A 23,332-nucleotide genomic window follows, 5' to 3' on the forward strand; every position below is an offset into this window, starting at 1 on the left:
TCAATCCACAATCTAGTTTTTCTGGGTATTCCGATTTCTTCCTGTACTAACCCTGGGCAATAATGGGGTATTTTATATTAGTGCACAGTTCTATCTAACGTAAACTAATGAGGGGGGCTCTGACCCCCTGATTAGGTTAGGTTGGTTTTTGGTGATTTTCTGTTTTTTTAATATTTATAATACCCAAAGAAAGAATGGTGTTCTACTATAAATTGACCAATAATGGCCCTAACAAAGAACAGACTGACCGCCCAAACGTTTAATAAACTAACAATTAGTGGAAATGATAGATTAAAAATGAAAGAAAGAGTTACTCCTAGGCATTCATAGAAAACGGGATTTCACCACAACAATATTCTTGCGTTCATAGAAAGCAAATCAATGAAAATATGTTAAAAGAGTAAATGTCAGCAAATTTAAATATATAAAACTTATTAAAGTATTTTTAATAAATATAGTACCATATATTAAGTGACAGAAACAGTCATGACATCAGTTTATGAGTCAGTAATCAGTAGGTTATATCACCGATGAACGCCTCGATACAAGACCAAGGACGCCATTACGCTGTAGACTCACACTCCACTGATACTCCTTGACTATCATACAAATATTGGTTGATTTTAGAAGAAATCATAAGTAAGTATGGCATTTATTATTAATATATATTATAATGCAAACTTTGGCATAAGTTGAAGAATAATCAGCATGTATATTAAGCTAAATAAGACGAGAGTTGACTGTGTTGACCCTGAGTAACTGAACCTCTCCGTCCAATACTTGTATCAGTGTGTCCATGGTGCTCATACTACATCCTCAATACTGTAATTGGTAGCTTTATCTATTAAGCATCGGTCGTGACTGTGACTGTAATTGGTAGTTTTATCTATTAAGCATCGGTCGTGACTGTAATTGGTAGTTTTATCTATTAAGCATCGGTCGTGACTGTGACTGTAATTGGTAGTTTTATCTATTAAGCATCGGTCGTGACTGTGACTGTAATTGGTAGTTTTATCTATTAAGCATTGGTCGTGACTGTAATCTATGTGTACACTTCATGTTGACCTCTTGTGTAAGTACTAACCATCGTGTGCAGGTTTTGGGTAACTAATAATAAAAATTAATTAGTAATTGTTTGATGGTAAAGCCTTTTTATAGTTTTGGATTTTTAAATGTTAGGTCAGGTCTTTAAAGGTTTGATTGGTGTTATTTTTAGTATTTTACCTCACATTTTTCCTCGACTTCAAAGCCCTGCCCACTTAAAACAAGTACATGTAATATTATTGGTAATTTTATCAGTTTAAAATACTCAAAAAATGCTGAATATGGTGGTTTTGACGATAGTTTGGCAATTCTGATCGAACTACTCAGTGAATCTTCTTTTGTGATAAGAATTCTTCCTGTAATTTATGCTGAATGTGTGTTTAATGTTTTGTTTACGCTGACAGACTGACTGAACGTTGGTACTGGAGTTAGAGATGTCGACCCGTCCTCACGCAAGGGGTCATCGGGGTGGTGGACGAGGGGGGTATGGTCAGCGGGGAGGGGGCGGCCACTGGGCTGGTCATCGTGGAGGTCATCGAGGCGGAAGATCGGAGTACTATCAACAAAACCACGGGGTCAGGTCACCTCGACCCTTCCAGCGGCAGCCCGATCCAGAGAAACTGTTTGCTTCACTGGGACCTGATGCTCAACTGGCTCTTACAACAGCAATTATCAATTCTGTGCTAAAAACTTCCGTGAGTATATATATGTGAGACGAGAAGTTTACATATTGTTAATAATTTGTAAGTTTTCTTTTACCTGTAAGTCTGTATTTAATCAGGTTCATATGCTCCAGGAGAGTGGCTAGTACTTACAGTATTGGAATTCAGTTGTCTGATATTTAGAGAATTTCTTACATTATCTATCAGTTTATTTGGTCTTAATATGTGAGTCACATTGCAGTTGTTAAGCGAGAATATTAATGTGATAAATAGTAAAGATATGAAGACTTAGTTTACGATGTCAAGATATGCTCGTCTAATACAAAGTCGTTACGTAGGAGGATAAAGAGGGACGTGGCTCATTCCGGGAGAACCGTGACCTAAACTACCGTCATCAGAGGGATAATCGCCGTGAAGGCCGGGGAGGCTATTACAGGGTAAGTCTCTACAGTGTGTGAGATTAATTTTTTCAAGAGATTAATTTTGGGAGGCTTTCATTAGTTAGCAATTAGGATATAATTAACCCTATGTTATTATGAAACTTGCATATCTACCTTGTGTGGGGTAATTATGATGTTTTTAATAAGATGAAGTTTATTGTATTGGAAAGCTATTTGAGATTTTTTAATCATTAATAATTATTAGGGTTTAGTATTTCTTAAATAATATTAAGATTTCATTGGTGAAAGTCGATACTCCTAGAGTCCACATAATAAAAAAGAAGAGAAGTTGACCATAAATTAATGACATATTAAAAGATTTCACATTGAAGCTCATATGGAAGCACTCCTATCACTCACCACTGTTAACTGGAACCTAAACCCTCAAATGAGAGTGTAACTAAAGATTGCTTGCTGAAAATATAAATGTAGAAAATGTGGGGCTATTTGTCTCTTTGAAAGATATACCAATCAGTATTGAGAAAAAATAACTTACTGTGTCAGATCTTGGAAGATATGGCAGCCTCACTAAAGAGATTACAAGCTGCTAAAATCCCAATAGCCTGTGTAATTTGTGAATGGGATTTCCCAGTTACCCATTAGGGTGCTGACAACAACAATATTCTAATTGGACTTGGGTAGCATTCCAAGATTCAAAATTGATGTTATCAGAGATGCAGCCCTGTGCATTCTAGGCACTTAGATGTAGTATTTACTTAATTACATTGTTTGGAGGTTATCATTAGCCAGCCACCAGGCAGTGCCTTAGGCTGATGTGATGAACCTCAAGCCGTGAGTCTCATTCATTCAGGAGGAGATGCGACCGCGCAGACAATATGCTGAGGCCCGCAGATATGAAACCAGGTGGTACAACGAGGAGGGGCGGGGCCATCACTATGAACGAGAGAAACCCTCTGCTGGCCCCCCTCGCTACCGATATGGCAACAGATACCCTGGCCCATCCAAGAGGCGGCCCTCACCCCACGGCCACCCTGGGCCTACATACAAGCGACAGAGGTAAACACCACGGAAAGAACGTGTCATGATTTAAATGAGTTTCTGATTCTTCCAGCAATGAAGGAAGCAAGTAGTGAATTTAATATGGAACAGTGTACAGTACCTATTGTGGATGCGAAAGGCTAATCATCACAAGCCAACAAGAATGGAGAATCCACCTCATGAAACTTTGACCAGCTTGTATGTCAGGAAATATAAAGTGATTTGATATGTGAATGTGTATGTATATATACAGGTATACATATATGTATATATATATTGATATGTGTATGTATATTATGTATGTATGTATATGCATATATATTTATATTAATGCATGTATATACGTATAAGTTTGGAGGGGTTGCACATGATATTACAAATTACATGAATTGTTTTGGACTGCTAAGTAAGATAGTGTGACCACACACTCATGAACTTACCATAACATATATGTCACCTGGTACTCATCATGGTATTTTTGTACTAAAGTGTAATAACAGGCAATGGGTAGTAGAGGGGGATGGTATTTTGGTGTTTTCCTGTGAGTAAAGAGTGACAGGCGTGATAATGTAATTAACTGAAAAATATATAGATGCCACATTGAAATAGAAAACTGCAGGGAAGAACACTGGAGAAATAGTTCCACGGTCGGATGCTTTCGGCTGTCAGTAAATGTATACGGCAATTTAGTTTACTTTGGTCTGTGATCTTTTAAAACCTGCAGATATGGATTTCTATAGTACAGTAGTACAGTTCTGCACCACATGCTTGGACATGGTATTGGTTTGGAAGAGTCCTGGTACATGGATGTGTAGGTATGCTCATTTAAGCACTCTTATCCCTACCTAAATGTATTTCAAGAGTCTGACAGTAAAATTAGACTCTACTTCTGGTGTTTCCTACTACTGTGCCTCTAGGGGTCATTGTTGGGAAAAAAGATAATTGTAGGTAACTTTTCTCTGCTCAGATTTCTACCTTGTCACATAATAATGAATCAGGTGATGGGAAAAATGAGGATGGAATTTGTCTCATCCATACTGCCTCAACTTGGTGTCATTGACGACTTAAGCCATTCGTGTGAGAGAGGTGAGGTCGGGCTAGAAGTTCTTATTGTTCCATTACTGTGACTTAGCTTCAAGATAAAACCGAGATCATTGATTAGGAGTTACATTGGGATATTGGTGTGAAAAATTGAGTAGGACACATCCCTATACCAGGAGGCATTGACACTTGCATACAGATTGTGTCTGATCAAGCTAAACATGGGGAATTAATTTTGTTCAGCTTTCTAAATCATCCATATATTTTCTGATTGCTGAGAACATTTTACAGCCAATGGTGCAGTAGCAATAGTGGTCCCTGTAACAGTATGTTAGCTTACCAATTCTGCATAAATAAGAGCAATTAAACCATTTGGAGGCTTAGTTACAGAATCCACCTGTCACTGAAGGTCGCTCCTCAATATCAAGAGCCCAGTGTACCTACAGAGAGTGTTTATATAGTAAGGGGTTCAGGGGACACAAGTGTAATTATTAATGATTTGAGACTTAGAAATTATTAACCATTTGGAAATTAATCATGTTCGTTATTGTCTTTTTTAGTTTTATGCATTGGTTCATAATTACATTCTAGTTCAGTATTCAGGGGAAGAGTTTGATGATTTCCTTTGTTCATATCCACTTTTGTTTATAGATTTGAAGACCTGAAAGAAATAAGCAAAATTTTGTAAAGGAAGAAAATGCCAAGTAAATACCAGAGAGGGTTAAGGTAAGCTGTTACTTTAAGCTTAACGCGGTGTTTGCGTGGGACGCTGGACTATTTTATTTTGCAAAAAGAAGACCCATGCACAATGGGGTTAATCTTATATTAATGAGACGTTACTAAATTTCATAGGATCCCGAGATAAGTCGAATGTTGTGTAACTGCCATCAACTGGTACTGTATTTTGTTCATGGCCAAGTGGATCTACGTTAAAATAACCAACACTTATTTAATCTAACTGTTCAAGATGCATTTATTATACTTAGAGCAAAAAAGGTAATATAAGTCAAAGTAGAATTAAAGGCAACGAGTTAATAATAGACACGTACGACTTTGATGAAGTGGTGCCGGGTATCTCGCCGCAAATCAGTTTATGCTTGATCTATAGAACGTAACCTAATGTAACTCATCTTTTGCTTACATCAGGACAACATTATCCCACTTTTGTTCAAGGTTTTGTCAACTCATAATCAGTTTTAAGACAAAGTAAAAAAAAATTGAACTGAGGAAGATCATTCTTTCCCTTTGGACGATGAAATGGAATGTAGCTTACAGTTTGGTGTTCATTTTCTTAGTTGTAAAATTTGTGACCCTCTTGCATTTAACTGCCTGTTTTTAATTAGGGGAAAGTTAAAAGACTACTGTCCTTCAGTATCTAAATACAGTAATATGTACACGGTATGTCTGTTAGCCGGGATCCCTCACACCCGGAACTCTCCGATAGCCGGAATTGAAATTTTCTCTGAAAATTTCCGGAAAATTCTGCAAAAAATTTCCCGATACCTGGAAAATTCCGGGGATGGGAGATTTTTTCCGTATTTGAGAGAGTCGCCTCGTTACCCGGAAACCTCTCATTCCCGGAAGTGCTCTGCACCAATTGTTCCGGCTAACAGAGATATCACTACCTGGTTAAGTTTTTACAGTAAAATAAACTTAAATATATGTAAACTTGCTTAACCAAACACTACATATATGTAATTGATTAAATAACAAAGTGAATCTATGTATATATTACTGTACCATACATCATGAATGTTATTTGTAATAATTGGGATATGTTGCCCTGGGGTTGAAAAAGCAACATGTTCTTCACAATACAGTGCAGCAAAAAAGTAATGGAAGGCATCCAAATTCACATGAGCCTTTAGTGTTTGGGTAATAAAACCTTCCTGGCAGTATTTATGTCTGGGGAGGTAAACTCAAGAGTTTTTTGTCACAAATTTGAATTACTACCCTTTAATTTTCTTCAATATCTCCATTAGCCGGAATCCCTCAAACCCAGAACTCTCCAATAGCCGGAATTGAAATTTTCTCGGGAAAATCATTCCCAAAGTCAGATTTTCCGAAAAATTCTGTCTTTGGGAACGATTTTCCGAGGGGCACATTTTCTGGAAAAATACGAGTAAGTTTTTCCAGTACCCAGAAAATTCCGGGGATGGGGCAGTTTTTTTCGGGGTCGAGAGACGATGTAAAGTGCAATTTCTGGAACTGACGAGAACATTTTTCCGTTACCTGGAATATTCTGGGGATAAGGGTTCTTCTGGCTTTGAGAGAGCCATCTCGTTATCCAGAAATCTCTCATTCCCGGAAATGCCCTGCACCAATTGTTCCGGCTAACAGAGATATATCGCTGTACAGCTGCGTACATTTAAACAAAAATTTAATTCTGTATAATGAAGTTTTGTTGCCTTCTTAACTGCTTAATGTAATCATGCACATTTTTTTTTAATATTTCTTTTAAGTTTAGTGGGACATTTGAGGAACTTAGCATCCAAAACAAAATGTAAACAAATACCACATGTTTTTTGTAATGTCATTGGAACCCCTGTATGTATATACACAATTAGTGCTCAGGCACATACACAGTGAACCTAAAGGCTGACACTAAAGAAGACTATACAGTACTCCTAATAGTTGAGAAAAAACTAAGGAAATCTACTTCAGCATCAGAACAATTCATGGCTATTAAGAAGATAAGCAGAATGAAGTGATGAAGTTTGAGCTGCCAGCAACCTCCATCCTCCTTCTCTCACACTATAAGGGTGGAAACATTATACAAGGACCATAAAGGGATAAGTAACTACACAATGTTTCATGACTAATTACACAGCTAAGTATTTTATCGTCTGACTCAAATATTTTACTTGTGAGTGAAAGCCAAGTTATTCTTAGTATGGTGTTGTTTTCAGTAGTGTTAAGAATAGCTTGTGGATGTTTGTGATAAGAATGGAACAAATTGCACAAAAAATATGTTTTGAGTGACAGTGGTGAGATGTGGATGACTTCACTCAAATAATATCTTAGATTTTAATGAATATTAATTATTTTTAGAGGGGAGAAGAACACACACAAAGTGAGTGTTTGTGTGCACATACCAGCTATCACAACCACGTGCATTAATTACACTGTACAGTCAGATTATATAATTTTTTCCATATGCAGTATTTGAATTAAAAAAAGTCATGGCCGAAGCAGCAAGATTATAACCTATTGTTTGCAGTTTCACGATGTACTTCCTCTGTATTTTTGGTAGTTCTTTTGTTTGTCTTCTTATCTTGTAAGAATTGTAAATGTTAACAGTACTGTAATTGGTAGCAGAATTTGGGAGAGGAAAGGTAACTTCTGAGGTTGAGAATTATGCATTGTTTCATATAGAATTTCAGTAGTGTAGCAAACAGTTGATGGTGAATGGATTATCTTAATTGCCTTGTTCTGTTAGGGCTCTCCTTTGAGGGGGCGGCCATGACAGAAGATCCTCCAGCTCACAACATGTCTTTTATCATCTCCCCCTTTGCTCCTTAACTTATTAATCCACAGAGTCCACAGTGCCTTCTACAGTACCCTTTTACAGCCTATCCCCGGCTATACTGTACCATACCATTTTGGAAACTCTCTTTTTTCCCCATTTTATATCTCATTGTCACCCCCTTTAGCTCTCTTATTTCTCATCTCTTCCATTCAGCAGCTCTCTCTCTCTCTCTCCTCATGTGTGTTTGACTTCCATGTTTTCAGTTAGGAAGTTATATTGAGCACTGTTAAACCTCGACAACTTAGCTGTCTGTGTTGGGGGGATGGGGCCCTGAAAATTTAGATGCCTCAGGAAATTAACTACAGCATTTTCTCAAGTAAAAAGTAAAAAAAAATTCTAACAGTTTAATTGGATACTTAGTAGTTTAGACAGGAAAAATATAAGTAAACAGTTTAGTAGCACAAACAGGTACTGTATATTAATACAGTTATTCATTAGATTATATTTGATGACTTCATTAATAAAGTGCTATATGGAAAAATCACTTTGGAAAACCATGGGAATGAACAAGAGACCAAACACTATACAGGGGGCCTCCCAAGTTCGCGGATTTTTACTTTGCGGTTCTCAGTTTTTTGCGGATGTACCCAAGAATGTCTGTGGGTAGTTTTAAAGTTGTCGGCATTTTTGCGGCTGGGACAGGGAGCCATTCATTCTAGAGACAGTAATTTCCTTTACCTGTAGTATTGTAAATATATGTGTGTGTGTGCGTGTGTGTGTAGACACACACACACACACACACACAAAACACACACAAATAAATAATGATGGGAAAATGCTCTCACAAATTTATTAAAAATGTGACATTTTACCCTCAAGTTCGTGCTCTATTGCAGTACTGTGTTAATAGAGCATGGACTTGAGGGTTGACTGTCACATTTTTAATACATTTGTTTGATTATTTGTGAGAGGATTTTCCAATTATTATTTATTTGTATGTGTTTTGTGGGTGTGTGTGTACTCACACATATATACAATACTACAGGTAAAAGAAATATTTGTCCTAAGGGCAAACACAAAAAGGGAATATACATTTCTTTGTACAAAAGTAATGTACCCCCGTCCGCCAATTTTATTCGCGGATTTGGCGATTCGCGGCCATTTTGAGAACCTAATCCCTGTGAATTTGGGGGGCCCTCTATAATTGTTGATGTCTTTTAAGGGATAAATGCAAGGGGAATATATAACTACATTAAGTACTCCCTCTGTGTAAGTGCTCTGTTAGATGAAGCAAATCTGTAGAAGGCTTGAAGGTGAATGACGATCTGAAGGTTAGTTTAATCCTTTCACACCTTAACACAGTTCAGTACTGTAGTGGACTGCTATTAGACTCAAGTCACAAGATTTGGTTATGTGGAGCCCTATTGTGATGACTGGACTTGAGTTTTTATTTGGCCGAGTGCTGGCAGGAGGATGGCTTTCTCTCCATCTCAAAGGTGCTCGGCAAGAGAAGTTCAGTACGTGGTGGTGGACTTTATATATTCATAATTGCCATAGAGTTACTTAACCGCTTGTGATTTTAAATAAATACACGATTTTATATTATTTGAATTTTTATAGTTAAACTTAATAGGATTTTATTTTATTTATATCATAGTTTTAAATTATTAGTTTCATTTTCAGCGTCAAATGGCCACAGGCTGTGATGCCAGATATTTTACCCAATCAATCAACTGCTTGTTTCATAATTTGCAGTTTAATTTTCAGTAATCAAATTGGTCCCTGGGACGTGATGGGGGGGGGTGTCACCTTGTAGACTCATCTCTTTTGAAATAAAAAGGGATTTCAGGTTCATTTTTCCTTTTTTCAGAACTGTATTTTATTAACATTTCTATTCTTTTACATTAACCTGACCATCATAGGGCGACGTTATCTATACTTTACTGTACTTTTTTTCTTGTGAAGTTCCACTACACATACAAATTGTGACGCAGGTGTTAATATCATATACATGTCATCTGATGTTTGTCTGTTTAAGAATTACATTCTATAAAAGTGCTTTTACTGAGGAATTTGTGGTGTGCAAGTGTGTGAGATGTGTATGAATGTTATGGATTATTCTTTTTGTGTGTTTTGATGCCAATGAATTTATTACAGTAACCTTCTTCTTGTAAATCGTGTATTCATAAGAAAATGTGGGAGTCTAGAGCTTTTATAATTTGTAGTTGAAATATTAAATTTAATCAAAATTGAATATTCATGCAGAATTTTTTCATAGCTCAAGCCTGCAGATTTGATTGAAAATAAATAATACTATACATGCTTTTCTTTCTGTTTTAATGGGGAAAACTCATCCAAGATTTAATTACAATGTTATTGATTTTTTAATGCCACTGCCCATCAGAATGGAGAGGTTCGAAACAGGTGAAGGTGACGGTGTACCTCGCCGAGAAGTTGAGTTTATGGAGGAGGGCGGCGGCGAGGAGAACGAGAGGTCGCGCGATCGCGAGCGTCACAGTTCTCTTCCCGAGGAGGATCGTAGCAGACGGGATGTTGGCGGCGGCAGCGGCGTTGGGGGAAGCAAGGAGAACGACGTTGGCCCCAGCGGTGTTCAGGTGACCATCCGAGCCGACGGGGAGCGAGCGGTCAACAGCGAGGGGCACGTGCGGCGAGTAGCCGGAAGACTCTTTGTAGAATTGCGATGCCCACATTGTCCAAATCAGAAATCTATTACTTTTAAGGTATGTGAATGTTGTATATAATTAAAATGTCAAGTCTATTACTTTTTGAAGCATTTTCATGGGTACAGGACTACACCGTCATAACCTACAGATGATCATATGTATGTCAGTTGACTCATGGGTTCTTATAATGATGCCAAGATACTCACATGTTCTCAGAATAATGCCATATGACTCACTTCAGTTTTAGAACTCATCAGTTGTCTTCTGGTCTACCAAGTTTTTCAAATGTTGTTTGTGTCTTTGTAAATGTTTGGCAATTTTTAAAGTAATAATGAATGACATATCTTTTGACACAATTATAGAAAAGTTACGTTGGATTTTTTAGGAGAACTGTGTTATGAAAGTTTGATTTCAGGAAGTCAGATTTGTAATTCATACATGACGCTATGACAAGTTGCTGTGTAATCATCCTACTCTATGAAGCACAGTGTATACTAGTGATATTTATACTGTTATGTTATATATTTTTCAGGAATACAAATTACACTTGGTAAGTGACCATCACAAGACACAGTTGAATCGACTTGCCAGGAAACATTCGGTGGTGTTGCGTAAAATACGTATCCAACAAAGGCAGGAACAGAAGGAGATTGAAGCTAAATGGAGAGAGGAATATTCTGAAGAATTTCAAACAGAAGTTTCAAGGTAAAATTATATACATTGTATAGCATTAAAAGACATAAATATGTGACGCTTAACTGTACCACCTCTAAATGGCCAGTCACTACCAGTTAGTCATGATGGTGATGTCACACAAAACTCAGAGATTGTAGTGGAATTACTCGTATATTGTGCCATTGTAGTGTAAGTGACACCTTTAAAATAACATCATTGTCCTGGCCCTGAATTGTTTATAGTCTGTGTATGTATGTAAGTGTGCATGAACTGCAAAAATCTCGTGTGTGTATTTATTTTGTCATGTGTGTTAACAAGAATGTGATGTAGCTCCAGGTGTATATTCTAACTAGCTTGGCTCCTTGTTGCAGGTCCAGGTTTGAATAATACTGTATGGGATGAACACATGGGTAGTTTAAAGTGCGCTAATAATACACTAATACTTCAATCTCTTTTTTGTAAATTCTTTGTGATAATGCCTGTCATAATGTGGCATAGCCTTGTCAACTCTCACCTTGCTTAATTGATGTTCAGCTAAACTTTTAAGACAATATCTTATGTAAATTGAACCACAAAGTATTTGAAGGTGCCTTTTGTGTCATAGGAACAGAAGAGGTTATCAAGAATGCATTCAAGTATTGTATGTGGATGGAGTCCAATATTTTAGGGCTTACCTAATCCAGCCAAATAATTATATTAAAGGAATGTTAATAACGTAAGATGTGGGTTGCATATTATATTTTAAAGGTATCTGTCATTGATTACTGAAGGTAGCTTTATAACTCTCTAATTTTACTTTTATATTCCTTGAAATGCTCTTAACATTAGTTTTCAGATATATTTGCTGTAGATTTTCAGATGCTTTCACCACATTTAATATACTATAAGTTTTCTCAACCCCATGTAAACCCAACAGTTGGTTGTGTCCAGCCTTAGAGATAGACTTAGGGTAAGGGTGATGAAGCTTCAATATCTTCTAATTTTTTTATTCTTTTCTTCATGACAGATTCTGTGGTACTTGCAAGTTGGCATATAAATGCTTGGGCAGCAATAGCAGTGAAGGCAGTAGTATCCACAATCGTAGTAAGCTGCACAGGGTGAGGAAGAGGAGACACATTTGTGATTTATTTTATGTCTTTATTAGAAGCAGAAGGTTGCCTTAACATATGCTAGATTCAAAATTACATACTGTACAAAGTTTGTGATTAGTTCATCATTGCACATATATCCCCATTCAGATCTTAAAATTATTTTATCTTAAATTACTATTCTGATAATTAGCTTATTTAGATTAGTTTTTATCAGTAATTACATGTAACTTTTTTCAGGTGATGCAAAATATACAAATGTCTTACTCTAAAACTCTATGATTTTCATGGCCATTTTCTCTCAGATGCAGCGGCACTACCTTCATCCGCGGTGTGGCCTCTGCCGCATTACCTTTCCCAGCCGTATGGTCTATGAGCACCACATCGCCTCAATCAACCATCTCAGGGTAAGTTATGACCAAAGTGTACCAGCATCTTTCAAGAAGGTTGTAGAACTTGGGAAATGGCTGTGCTTTCCTTGTGATCAATGATACATACCACACTGACACCTGAACGAGCCCATAAAAGCCATGTAGCCAGTACGTTTGTTAGCTTCCACCAATCATTGCACTGTTACCAGCTCTGTTTAAACAAAGCTCGAGAATTTTATAAATATTATATAATTATTTTGTGTGTATTCTTGAATTTTGCATTAGCAGTATCAGGTTAAAAAATAACCAGATAGCTTTGCACATAATATATTGTGGAGTATTTTTCACTTCCTCTTGCACCTAACTGGGATATGAGGATCCATCTAAAATAAAAAAACAAGTCTCACTTAACCTCATTAGTGAAAACAAACTTTTTAAACTTAAACAGTGAAAACAAGACTCAGTGAACCTTAGCAGTAGTGTTTTGTGGACAGCTGTATGTGTTAAGCAGTGTAAAGCTTCAGATCAAAGATTTTATAAAGCATTCATAGGTTACCAGGAAAATTAAAAACAAATCTGACTTGCTTTGTTTTGTCAATATGAAGTGTTCATTTTCCTAAATTTTAATACAGTATTAGAAAAAATACATGCCACTGAGCTAATTATGCAGATTAAAGGGATTAGTGTGTGTGTGATGGATTGAGGGCGAGCTGTATAAGCAAATACAGTAGTATGGAGGGTGAATTTACAGCTGAGAGTTTTTAATTCATCTTAATTTTTTTTGTATTTACAGGTTAGGACAGCCACAATTGACAACCAGGGTGGTAGTCGCCGTAGTGATGACCACAATCATGAAGAAGATGGAGATGATCTGGACTTGGCCAACTTTATGACTCTTGATTCAGTGGGAGAAGATGGTTAGTATTTAAGTCTCTCTGCTGGAGGTCCTCTCTCTCTCTCTCTAAATCAATCCTGAGTATATAGCTGATTAACATTCAAGGTTGCTCAGTTCAGTGCGACTTACTAGTTAAACATTAAAAAAGTCATAATTAACTTACAGATAACTTTTAGAGCTGATAAACTGTCAAGAGTATATCAGAGATGTCTTATGGTCACTTTTGATTCTCGTCGCTTAGGGTGTACAAGAAAAGGCTTGCAAAAATAAACGGAAATTAATTCCCAGAAATTATGTGCGAGTAAATCATGTAAAAAGGAACCTGGCTTAACCTAACTGATGTGTGTTGGATGTACCTTATGTGATTCTAAAACTATGAGTATTCTTGATTAACTTTTATGCTGGATGTTATAGATGATGAAGTTGGGTCAGAACATGAGGAAATAACTGGAGGGCTGGATGCTGTTGAAGCGGCAGAGGAAGAAGCAGCTACAGCAGAGGATGACGAGGATGATTTGGAAGATTCTCCCATAGAGAGGAAGAGAGAAGGACATAGCTCTTCACGGCGAGATAAAGGTTCGGGGTATGATAGAGAGCAGAGAGATGAGTCACAAGGGAAACAAAACAGAGGGCTAGAAGAGGAAGATGATGATGATGCTCAGCTGGAGAGTGACTGGGAGAAGGAGCAACCAGAGGATGAAGAAGAAGAAGGACGTAAGCCACTAGGTGTGTGTGACTTACTCTCTTTATATTATTTCTTCAGATATTGTGTTCATTTCTTCCACAAGACATTGGCAGAGATTGTGACTGGAAGTATAATTTCAATTCCAAATTCATTTTTTCTGCAGTACAACGTCAATGATGGTGTTTGTTTTATACCTTAAAAATATACCTACTGTAGTATTATAGTAAAATTAACATGGACAAAAATATGAACTCCATACCATGGATGAGACACAGAGGTCACACTGTTCATTCTTTTTCAGTTTGTTTCATTGCCTCCACTCCATTGTCATCTCACTATAAATAATAATTTTGTTGTCTAGCAGAGATGACACACAAGGATTACTTTGTTATCTTGTATCTGAGATTCAACAATGATTTAATTAGAGTAACTGATTGTGTTCAACTGTTGCTGCTGATAATTGGGTTGTTGTAGAAAATAATTCAGTTTGTCACTCCACAGGAACTGAGTATGTTCGTCGTATTGAAGCGTACTTCTGCAAACTCTGCTACAAGATTATCCGTGCCGATTCTTCTCTTGGTTCACGGGCAGTTCAGCGTCACTGTCGTTCCTTCAACCACCTGTCACACTACTGGGACCATCACCCGGCACCACTTCAGGTAAATTGAGATGACTGCATATTAGGTATTAGATGTGAGAGTAGATTTCTAATAATTTTTGTGAGATTTTCCGTCTTAGCATGAGAGATCTGTTCCTACTCAAGGGTTATGGATACTATAAAATTCACAATTACTGAGGCTTTTTTTTAATTAAAGTTCCTTATATATTTCCTACCAGCTTGTAAGAATTATTTTCCTATATTTTTTCCACGTCTAAGTTTATAAAATGAGGTAAACAGACACAAAGAAATTGTCCATAAAAGACTTGAATTATCACGTGTTCTTGCTGTCACTTGTTGTTTGGTCCATGTCGCTGTCACTCATCATACGTTCAGTTTCCACAATCAGGGTGATGTTTAGACCTGTCTACCTGTCCTAACGGTAAAGGTATGTCTTATAATCAGTGAATACTATGATTAACTGAAGTTTTCACCTACTCTTTCAGGATGAAGATGCACCTAGTGGGGATGAAGGGGAAGGGGAAGGTGAAGGTGAAGGTGAAGGTGATGGTGGTATTGAAGAAGATCAAGAGCGGGACAAGTTATGGGAGGAAGTGGATAAAGGCCTAACTGCTCTTCAGGGTAGGTGCATAGTTATTAATCTTACTGGATGTATCCCTTCTCTCAGACCAAGTTAGAGGAGGAAAGGGTAGGAATTCAACACCATTGTTTATTTCTTACTGCAAACAATAATCAAAATATTCCCCCCCCCCCCAATAAAAATCTGAAAATATTTACTCCTTCCACTTACATTTGTTAAGTAATTTTTATATATATATTTTTTTTGGGAAGATGACGTCGAATGCCACTTATCATGTGTTGTTGCGAGTTGTTTTTTAATTGATGTATTTTCATGTTTTAAGGTGAAATCATGACCGAAATAGAGAGTGAAGATGTCACAGAAGACCAAGACAAGGAGGAGAAAGTCAACGGCACCGAGGTGAAGAAGGAAGATGGTGACGAGGCCGATGAAAAAGACAGCAAAGATGGTAAAGAGGATGCAGAAGCTGTTGATGTGGAAGACGAAACTAAAAGTAAGGTTAGTAGTACGTACGTTGGCCATAAGATAGACCGTAACTTGTCTTTGGCTTACTGTGGTACTCTTAATTGATGGTTTTATTATTATTTATTTTATATATTTATTTTTAGCAAAGGTACAGTTAATCATGTCAGCTTTGTTAGGTCATGGTTCACCTTATAAAGACATAAATTCAAAAAGGTAGAATTATAGTATTGGGAAAAGGGAATTTTATTTTTAGATACATTATATATATTACAAATACAGCACAAAATTCATATACAGTAGTACAAATCACAAATAAATTTCTATATATATATATATATCTGTTTTAGAAAATGATACAGTACCGGTGTATTAAATATTACAAGAAAGAAGGAGGAAGAGGAAGATATGATTCACTGGATTCGTCTCTGTAATGATAGATTATGGAATTAAACTACAGTATCTTGTCAATTGTAGATGTTCCTTTATACATGAGGTTGTATCCCTAAATGTTTAATGAATGTACGCTGGTAGTATACTGGGACGAATTACATGTATACTTTGTCATACGTTGTTTTGTTTACACGGTGAAACCTCCATATAACGGACTTCGCTCTTTCCATATAATGTTAAATGGGGGTTTCACTTGAAATAACCCTCGATATAATGGACTTTCATCTCTATATAGTTCATTATATAGAGGTTTCATTGTACATTGTTAATGGCTTCTGGAAAAGTAAGTTAACGTAATATAATTAATTTTTTAACCAGACTTTTCGTTTATAAATCAAATCATGGAAGTTCAGATGTTTGTAAAATGATAAAATGTGAGGAAGAAAATATTAAACAGAGCCTAGATCAGTGTGTAAAGTGGGAGTCTTTGTTGAATATTAGTTTAAATTAATAAGAACTTTGTGTTTTCAGTTGCCAAATGAAAAGAAAGAAAATATCAGCCATGACTCAAATTTGGACAAAGAAGCTTGGGATGAAGTCGGCGATGACTATACTGGCTAGAAATTTGTTGTTTGTGGGTTATGAATGGGTGCCGTAAAGGCGTATGGTTGAGTCTTATGGTGGTACAGTACAGGAGGGATGATGCTACTGTTTGAGCACAATGATCATGTATTAGAAACAGCCAGTAATAAAAGAAAGTGCTGGTTCAGTACAGTATATGGTAATACTTTGTGAAATAAAAGACTGTTATGAATGATTTTAATCTGTACATTGTATGTTTTGTGGGTAACTAAGGCTTAATGTAGTGTAGTGGCTAAGAACATTATTGGGATTTATGGAACAAAATTGTGAAAAATAGGGACGGGTAAGTGATGACTGCTGAGTTACCAAAAATTGGGTACTGTAGTTAAGCCATTCAACAGTCTTATTACCAGTTAAAGACAAATCCTTTACTAAAATGAAGTTATTGTGCAAAATACAGTACAGTACAGTATTGAGAACATATTCACAATACAAATAAAATGACTGAATTGTTCATGTGGGTATTGTTTAACCTCATTCATCCCAATAGGTAAATTTGAAGTACTGTATGTTAAGGCAGCTTTTCTTACTAGCATAAAGATAAAAGAGATTGTTTATCACCAGAAAGTTGTAATGTATGATGAGAAATCCTTTCTTTTTGTACTGTTATTGAATTTTTTTTTTAAGCTGCTACATTTACCCATTGAAGTTGTTTGAGGAAAGTTGAGTGATTGATAACTTTTTATCACTGTAAAATATTAGTTTCAAAGTAGAAATGATATACATTTCTTATGATTGCTTAAACAAAAAGATACGCCACCATGATGGCATGAAATATTGTAGGTGTTTTTTTTGCACTGCTTCTTGTATTGTTATTATTTTTGATAAATGAGTGATTGTGTGTTGCTCTTATTGTGCCATACAGGAAATGGCTTACAAACATTATAAGTTAACATAATTCATCTGTATCTTATGATAGATATTTGTATACATACTTGTCCAGCAAAGAGAAGAATCCTTCATTAATGTGATGTAGGTCAGTTTTCTTCTTGACACTGGAATTATTTAATATTCCAAGATTTTCTTTATATTTACATTGTATTTCTTTGTATTAAAAATGCTTTTGTTATGACAGAAGCCCCTGAGAATAAATGTATAATAAACAAAGGAGTTGTACTTTAATATGCAAGTCATAGAGGTGAAGTAGAATTAATATTATCCACATTTGTATTTACTATCCACCAGTATCAGTTATCTCCATATTATTGTTGTTGGGACGTCAGTGTGAGTATCAAGTGGAATTAAAAAGTGGTCGTCTTTCACTTTTGCTGTTACTCTATGGCCTAAACACAAAGGTATTATAATCATGGAATAACTCAGAGAAATTATTCAAGTGTGTAAATGAATCATAAGGAGTTAGTCTTAATAACTACAAGGTAAAGTAATCCTTAAACACATTTGGATTATGGTGTAAATATTTTTTCACCAGCAGAAAGGTAACATAGGTCTTGGTGGTGACTGTTAGTTGTCTGTATAAATTCACATGCTCAGGATTGTTCATGAGCAGAGAGTAGGAGCTGTATACTGTAATTTCAGGATTAATTAAATTGAAATAAGTTAGATGATGTTAAGCTCAAATATTTGTGGTAAATCGGTAAATAAATAATGTTATTTGATTATTCAAAGTGAACGTCTAGATAGGAAAAGTCACTTGAGGAAAAACACCGATTTATTCTTTCATGGTATAGTATTAGTGTATGTTGTTTCATGCTGTACTTTATTATTATTACTTACATCAGTGATAAATTAAAACTCATATTAGACTTAAGTTCAGCTTCAGACAAGCCTTGCAGTTTTGTACTGGACATACAGACCCCTGAACTTGACCACACGTGGCATACAGTATACTGCTTGGATGTGAATAAAAAACAATCTGAACTCTCCATTATTGGGTATGGAGTTGTAGGATGTTAGCTTAGGTGTTTTGAGATATTGAAGAACATGTTTTGCAGTTGAGGAATTTCATGTGCATAATTATAAAGTAGGGCTCTATGGGTTTACTATTAAACTTATTTCTCGGTTTAATAAAAGATGTGGAAGGTGAGTTAAAGAATGGAATGCACGGATGTTGCCAATGTCATATAAAACCTATGATATCAGTGCATCATATTCTTTAACCCACTTACCACATCTCTTTTTAAACTGAAATTTGTAAATAACTATTAAAGATTTAGCAAATAACTCCAACTTTTTTTTCTTTTTTTTTTTATCATGAATGGAGGTCACTTTGCAGAATTTTGTACGGTATCTTATAAAATCTTGCACACACTCAATTTTGTATATAGTATTGACCCTAAAATGACATGTCACAGGTTGTTATTTTTTGTAGTTTGCCAGTAGTTGAAACCTGTTGGGATTTGTGTCTGTAGCATCATCAGTCAGCTCTGGAGAAACCTTTCCTAAATACTGACTAGCAGAAGGTTCTTCTTTCCCATAAAGAGGTACCTTCTTATGGTAGCCCTGACCTGTACCTTTTGAGCTGCCTGTGGATGCCTTGCCTGATTGTAGGATGTTTGGGCCAGGGTGGCTAGGACCTTACCTAACCAACAACTGTCCGCTCAGTGCCCTCCCTCCCTCCTTGCACTCTTGGCTTGTTATTTTTTGGGGGGGCTACCTACTGCAGCCCCAGAATACACACACTCATGTACCACTAATGATCACTTCATGCATTACTTGACACTTTACTCTTACTTTGTCACAAAAACCACTATAGGCATATACAGTACAGTACAGGACTGCATTCAGACACCTTGCTTCTTTACTTATTATAGATCATATAACAATTAGGTGTTAAGAATAGGTTAGTATTAACTAGATTAATAATGAAAAGATTTGGAATTAATAATGGGCACTTGGGCAGGTTAGGTTAAGTAGTGTGCCATTATATTAAATGATGCCAATGATGGATCGCTTTTTTTAATAAATAAAATTTGAGGATGACTTGCCACTTATTGCCAAGACTAAAAAATTTGAGACCACTACAGTAGTGATAAAAAGAATTCTAAGTTGTCTGTGCGCATGCAATAATTTTTATTTGTATAGTGCATGGAATGAGAGTGTGGGACCAAGTGCAATGGACTGTAAAATATGATGGTTTAGGCATGTAGGTATATCTCGATTGAGTATATACAGTACTTCATTTGGTGACTTGTATCATCTTTATCTTCTTAAAACAAGGAAAAACTTAATACTGTACTACAAGAGAATGTACTTTATATTGTGTGTGTGGTGTTCTGGATTGTGAATACTGTATACTGTAAATGTTGGGTGAGTTGAATAGGGACAAAAAGGTTGATAAAAACAAACTTATTGGTAAAGTAAACTTGTTAAATATATAAGTAATTGAGAGGAGTCTTTCTTTAGGCTCCCCATTATGTCATGATTTTTATCTGAATTAAGTTTAAGTAATTAGTGTTTGGGATGAGGGTATATCAGCTTCTAGTAGAGGAAACTTTGTTATTACAGTATTTTAATAAACAAAAACTAATATACCGGTAGTACAGTAGTTGGAAATTTAGGGTAATAATAATAATTATCTAAAGGGTGTTGACTTGCAGAGATATTCAGTGTTTGGTGGGGGGATTTTCTTGTCACTTTAAACAAGGCAAGTTGAGAAATTTTTATACCCCCAAATAACTAATTCTGACGGTGATAAGTGTGTGAAGGAAATGCAGTTGATAAATGTTTTCTTCGTAATGAAATTGGCTGTTTCTCTACATTTGTCTTACGACATTCATCAAGATTTAATTTCTGCTACAGATGGGGGTGAGGGATGGAGGGTGCAGCTGTGATCAACTACTAGTGAGACGGACTTTTGCCTGGGTATTTACAGTAACATTAATAAAACTCAAAACTATCACACAAGCTTTCATCTCACTGGCTGTTTAATGTGTAGAATTCAATGAAGACTTTATATTTGTTATTGTTGGTAGTTTATAGTGTGCCTGTGGAAGTACAACATATAAGGATTTTGTTTAGTTTTGTTATTTACCTGCGTTAACATCTCATCCACTTACTCTGGGGCACACACCATAGCTTTCTTCTTCAGATTACATTTTTTATAATAATTCTCATTTTTATAATAATTCTCATTTTGTTCTACTTGTTTTTGCACTTAACTCGTTTCCCAAATTGTGCTTTTCCCCTTATCTATATTTAATGGAACAGCCCCAAATATTTTCAATCATTCTAATGTCTTGTTGCAAATTGATGGTAATTGTTTCACTTGCTTGATGATTCGACCAACATGCAGAATTTTTGTATGAAATGTGGGACTGTACTGTAGATGGAAACTAAAAATGAAGTTTTGAAATTGGTGATGGGTTTAAAGAATGTCAATATGTGTATCAATTTGAGAAGCAGTTAAGAATAATTGAATATGGTTTAAAATTTTCAAATGTCAAAAAACAAAAAAAAAATCCACTCCCTATCCTACCATTTTTATGTTACCCACGATAGAATACACATGACCCGTCCACCTTCATGACACATATATTCAACAACTTAATAAAGGCTGTGTGGATCGAGTAAAGTTTGTTCTGCAGCTTCTTATCATAGTTATATAGAATAAGGTCAATAATTGGTATTTTCATTATATTTATCTTTAATTTTGGCTCTGTTGTAATTGTTTATTTCATCTGAATTATTATGGAATTATCTTCTGTATATACTTAGATCATCATCATCAATGGACTGAACATTATCATATATAAAAAAAGTCCTCCTGAAATATTGTATTTATGTAGTCTTTGTCATTGTGGTTTTTATACCCCACTGTAGTATGGAGGGGACATGTAGTTCTACAACCCTATCCATCTGTTGTACAAAATATTTCAGTAGAATTTAATAATGGTTATTGTTCAACTCTGTGAGGGTACAGTGCAGTACTGTATATCACCGTTAAGTAATTTATAATATCTTTGCATTTTTTAATTGTTTGGTAATAGATAACAAGTGTATTAACCTTTATTTTATTGAAATAAGGAAAAAAAAATTATAACCTTATTTTGGACATTTACAGTATGATAATATTGTGTTCTTGTCTACTGGAAGCTGTAGTGGGTTCATTTGTTATTTTTCAATGGTAAATCAAAAGGGAACAAGTGATGTGACTCAACAAATAAGAAAGACATTAAAGATAGGTCATATAAGTGTACTACAGTGTACGTACGTATTCATATTTTTTAACTGTCGTGTAAGTTATGATTACTACAATGATTTAGCTTAATTTCTCTTAAGTAATTGTCATTCTATTCATTTATATTATTTAAGGTTTTCATTCTTATACATGAGGATGGAAATAATTTGGGTTAAAAATCTTCATATTTTATTTGTATATATTGTATTGTAGATAAGCTTAGGTATGGTAGCTGAACCTTATATCAAGAGGAACTTGGCAGACTGGTCTAAGGGGCCCTGGTTTTACTGTACTGTACCTGAAGGTGACCTAACAACTAAGATTAAAGGTCAGTGTTCTTAATGGTTAGTCCAGGTTGGGGTCTCTCAGAAGCGGTAAACAATTAGAAGATAGAATTAGTGGTGATAGGTCCTCAACCCCACTCACCCTTAATGCCTTTTATAATATGGATTAAAAGGTTATTCTCTTTTTGTATTGATCTTCATTGTCAGTTCACTAATTGGTACAACAAATTAGTAACATGTTTCAGTACCTGTAGCTTATAAACTTTCAAAACATTTCTTTGAGTGCTGTTTGATGTACATGAATTGTGAACTTGTTCTTCGTGTAATGTTTATATCGTATTAAATATTCTTGTGTTGAATATTATGATTCTTACACACCATGTAACCTGTGGAGTCCAGAGTGTTTACAGTGTATCCTTATGCTTACTGTGCAGTCTTGGTAGTATATTGGTAAAGTCATTCGTCCATTGTGTCATATTGCCTCACAGTTTCATAAAGATAGTTTTATGAGTGAGTGTACATTGTAGTATATCTGTTTTAGATGGTGATTAAGTATTATAGAAAATTCAATTGAGAGCAATGTTTCAGAGACTAGTTTCCTATAGTCCTTCACTATTGTGGGTCAGTCTGGCAGTAGTCCTTCACTATTGTGGGTCAGTCTGGCAGTAGTCCTTCACTATTGTGGGTCAGTCTGGCAGTAGTCCTTCACTATTGTGGGTCAGTCTGGCAGTAGTCCTTCACTATTGTGGGTCAGTCTGGCAGTAGTCCTTCACTATTGTGGGTCAGTCTGGCAGTAGTCCTTCACTATTGTGGGTCAGTCTGGCAGTAGTCCTTCACTATTGTGGGTCAGTCTGGCAGTAGTCCTTCACTATTGTGGGTCAGTCTGGCAGTAGTCCTTCACTATTGTGGGTCAGTCTGGCAGTAGTCCTTCACTATTGTGGGTCAGTCTGGCAGTAGTCCTTCACTATTGTGGGTCAGTCTGGCAGTAGTCCTTCACTATTGTGGGTCAGTCTGGCAGTAGTCCTTCACTATTGTGGGTCAGTCTGGCAGTAGTCCTTCACTATTGTGGGTCAGTCTGGCAGTATTAAGTTCAACACACTAAGCTCGTAGATTGTTATTTCTAGAATATGGAGTTCAATGCCTCCTTCCTTCAATTGGCTTA

At 36.0% G+C, this 23,332-nt stretch overlaps 1 protein-coding gene across 3 annotated transcripts; it reads left to right on the forward strand.

Annotated features, from left to right (window-relative positions):
• Positions 1-552: 552 nt before the first annotated feature.
• On the forward strand, positions 553-22,529 carry LOC121863046 (sarcoplasmic reticulum histidine-rich calcium-binding protein-like). Of its 3 annotated transcripts, none has more exons than XM_042361516.1 (14): positions 553-639; positions 1,449-1,739; positions 2,045-2,143; positions 2,958-3,163; positions 10,060-10,396; positions 10,872-11,044; positions 12,021-12,111; positions 12,408-12,509; positions 13,267-13,390; positions 13,783-14,094; positions 14,555-14,712; positions 15,158-15,293; positions 15,575-15,750; positions 16,639-22,529. In XM_042361516.1, the coding sequence occupies exons 2-14, from the start codon at positions 1,479-1,481 to the stop codon at positions 16,726-16,728; spliced, it is 2,265 nt and encodes a 754-aa protein (XP_042217450.1). In that variant the 5' UTR covers positions 553-639; positions 1,449-1,478; the 3' UTR covers positions 16,729-22,529. The 3 variants fall into 3 exon arrangements, with proteins under 3 accessions (XP_042217450.1, XP_042217451.1, XP_042217452.1); XM_042361517.1 differs by having other exon boundaries at positions 15,575-15,745; XM_042361518.1 differs by lacking the exons at positions 553-639; positions 1,449-1,739; positions 2,958-3,163.
• Positions 22,530-23,332: the final 803 nt, after the last annotated feature.

The sequence above is a fragment of the Homarus americanus genome, unplaced genomic scaffold (assembly GCF_018991925.1).
Source record: "Homarus americanus isolate GMGI-L3 unplaced genomic scaffold, GMGI_Hamer_2.0 scaffold54679, whole genome shotgun sequence".
NCBI lineage: Eukaryota > Metazoa > Arthropoda > Malacostraca > Decapoda > Nephropidae > Homarus > Homarus americanus.

Coding starts and splice junctions, on each gene's coding strand:
- LOC121863046 (XM_042361516.1), top strand. CDS start 1,479: ATGTCGACCCGTCCTCACGCAAGGGGTCATCGGGGTGGTGGACGAGGG. Junction 12,112..12,407: donor ATCGTAGTAAGCTGCACAGG/GTGAGGAAGAGG, acceptor ATTTTCTCTCAG/ATGCAGCGGCACTACCTTCA. Junction 13,391..13,782: donor TGATTCAGTGGGAGAAGATG/GTTAGTATTTAA, acceptor TGGATGTTATAG/ATGATGAAGTTGGGTCAGAA.